The sequence below is a fragment of the Mus caroli genome, unplaced genomic scaffold, assembly GCF_978045245.1.
Source record: "Mus caroli unplaced genomic scaffold, Mus_caroli_1 scaffold_12, whole genome shotgun sequence".
NCBI lineage: Eukaryota > Metazoa > Chordata > Mammalia > Rodentia > Muridae > Mus > Mus caroli.
In genome coordinates this window covers 34,345,999-34,348,896 of record NW_028227267.1, presented here as the reverse complement: position 1 = coordinate 34,348,896, position 2,898 = coordinate 34,345,999, and the positions used below count along the sequence as shown (strand labels likewise).

The 2,898-nt window shown below is 43.3% G+C and overlaps 1 protein-coding gene across 1 annotated transcript; it reads left to right on the top strand.

Annotated features, from left to right (window-relative positions):
• Positions 1-2,092: 2,092 nt before the first annotated feature.
• LOC147001678 (eosinophil cationic protein 2-like) lies at positions 2,093-2,563 on the top strand. Its single transcript, XM_085828930.1, has one exon. The coding sequence runs from the start codon at positions 2,093-2,095 to the stop codon at positions 2,561-2,563; it is 471 nt and encodes a 156-aa protein (XP_085685056.1).
• Positions 2,564-2,898: the final 335 nt, after the last annotated feature.

Sequence of the window (2,898 nt, the reverse complement as noted above, 5' to 3'; positions counted from 1 at the left end):
GCCCATGGCATCCTAGCTTCTTGCTGCTGAGTCTTACTTCCTAAAGCTGAGCATCCACTCACAGCAGCACAGGCTGCTTACAACTTGGTTCATAAGCTGGGTCTGGAATTGCAAGTCTGGGAGCCTACAACTTCCAGCCTGAGGCAGAAGGACAGAAAATTTTGAATCCAATCTGGGTTTCTAAGCAAGTTGAAACCAAACCCAGGCTACAGAGTGATACCCTACTCAACACTCCTTAGACCCCCAAAAGATTAGTCCCTAAAAACAGGTTCCTGTGACAATTTTATAAATGTTGTCCACTGTCATTTCCATAGACAGCCGGAGCACTTGACAGAGCTGTGTCAAATACTACACTGACACTGGGCATCTGTCAGTCAGTAAGTCAAGAGCAGTCATTGCATGAGGATCCCAGGGTTGAAGAAATTCCAAGTTTTGGAAACAATCTCTCATCGATGGAATCTGCACAAAAAACATCTATCAATTGGGAAAGCAAAATAGTCATTGTAGCTTATAGGTCAAGTGCAAAAGTATTTCTTGAGATATTATTATGATATTCATCAAGATTGGAAAGAAAATCCCAAGACTTACTCTTGGGCTATAACTTCGGCTGTACTTCACAACAGAACTGAGAGCAGGTCTGGGCATGTGTCAGTGGGTGGGAGTGCAAGGGAGGTTTGGATAACAAAAAACTTAGAGAGGCTTTTAAACAATGGAAGCCCAAACTCTCTATCTAGGTGACACTAGGGATGTAGACCAGCAGCAGTTCATGTCTCTAGATTGCAAAAAGCCTGGTTCAAACTCCAGTATGAAGAAAAACAGAAATCAAAATTCTTTTAGAGTTATTGCACCATTTTTAACATTGGCTTATAGTAACTCTGGCATCTTAGATAAAGAGATGTTTTCTGAGGGTCCATGTTGTAAAACTAGACCATTGGTACTAGCTCTGGAACAAATGAGGGTAGATGGAAATGTAGAAAGGAATCTTATATAGAAAACAATCAGAAAAGTACTATGAACTATGCCGTGAGTACAGTGTTTTCTTATAACTATGACAGTGTTCCTATATGCAATATTTAAAGTTTGCCTTTTTAACATTTACATGTGTCTGAACTCACATGTGCCATGTGTGTACAGGTACTAACAAAAACCAAACAGGTGTCCAATTCCCCTGGACCTAGAGTTATCTCAAGTTGTGGCCTCTGCATGACAAACTGTGATCTTCTGGAAGAGGAGGAATCTGGAAGAGTGGAAGTTCTCTTAACCACTATCATCTCACTGATTTCTAAGACCTATTTTTACTAATGTGTCTCTGTCTGTCTGTGCACATGTGTATGAACATGCCAACAGATGCTATTAGAAGACATGATATGTGCTGGATGGAGTTACAGGCAATTGTAAGCCATCCAGCATAGGTACTGAAACCAACCTTGGGTCCTCTGGAGAGCATCAAGTACTCTTAACAACTGAGCCATCTCTGCAGACCTCACCATCATATAATTTTAAAGATGCAAGACAGAAAGGTAAATATCTCTTATGATTCCGGCTTCCCAATGCTTCCTAAAAGTGTGTAGTCAGGCTAATAGAAAACTTGTCTGTTCCTTACTGAAAACAGACACGAAGCCTACAGCCAATCAAAAGGCAATACAGAGATTTCTGTGGAGAGTTCCAATTCAGACTTCAAACTGCCCTGCACAAGAGGGCTTGGAATTTATTCCTTACAATGGAGCCAGCAGCACCATGGCTTGGCCAAGTGAAGAAACAGAAGGCTGGTTGCACAAGCAGGCAATGTACCAATCTGTGGGTTCTCCACCAGCTCCACCCACAGAGCCTGCTGTATATCTAAGGGCCCAAGTGGTGCTCACCCATTATCCCTGATTTCCAGGACAACCAGACCTCAGGTCCACGGGAACCACAAAGCAGATGGGGTAAGACACTGACTGCCTATGCCTGGGACAGGGTGGGCAGGTAATGGGGCAGTGTCCAGGAAAAGTGGCACTGTGAACCCATAGTGACAGCAAGGGCCTTCAGGAAGACATAGGGAAAACTAAGGCAAGGTGGGAGCAGTCACTTCTCTTCTCTCCTCACAGGAAACATGGGTCCGAAGCTGCTTGAGTCCCGACTTTGTCTCCTGCTGCTGCTAGGACTTGTCCTAATGCTTTCCTCATGCCTGGGACAAACCCCTTCCCAATGGTTTGCCATCCAGCATATCAATAATAATGCCAACCTCCAATGTAATGTTGAAATGCAGCGTATTAACAGGTTTAGAAGAACATGTAAGGGCCTAAATACTTTTCTTCATACAAGTTTTGCTAATGCTGTTGGTGTGTGTGGAAATCCAAGTGGCTTGTGCAGTGACAATATAAGTAGAAACTGTCATAATAGTTCATCTCGGGTGCATATAACTGTCTGTAACATCACAAGTCGGAGGAGAACACCTTATACCCAATGCAGATACCAACCAAGAAGATCAGTGGAGTACTACACAGTTGCCTGTAACCCCAGAACTCAACAGGATAGTCCCATGTATCCAGTGGTACCAGTTCACTTGGATGGGACATTTTAACTCCAGTGCCAGCACTTTGCACCTTCACTCATCTGCTACTTGCAAGATCATAGTAATGAAGAGACAGTTCCTCTGTCTGCACTCCATATAGCACATGTCCTCGTGTAACCTGTCCCTGACTACCTTTAATTTAGCTGAACAGATATTTTCTTACTAATAAACACCTTTGCGTACAAATCTAGATCTCTGGTATCTTTGTGTCTGTCAGTGTTGTGGAAAGAGGAAGGGGAAGAGACACACACAGAAAAGTGTGTGTGTGTTGTGTGTGTGTGTGTGTTGAGGCAGGGCCTTATACCAATTTAGGAATCTTCCCAGTCCCTAGAAACAAATGAATC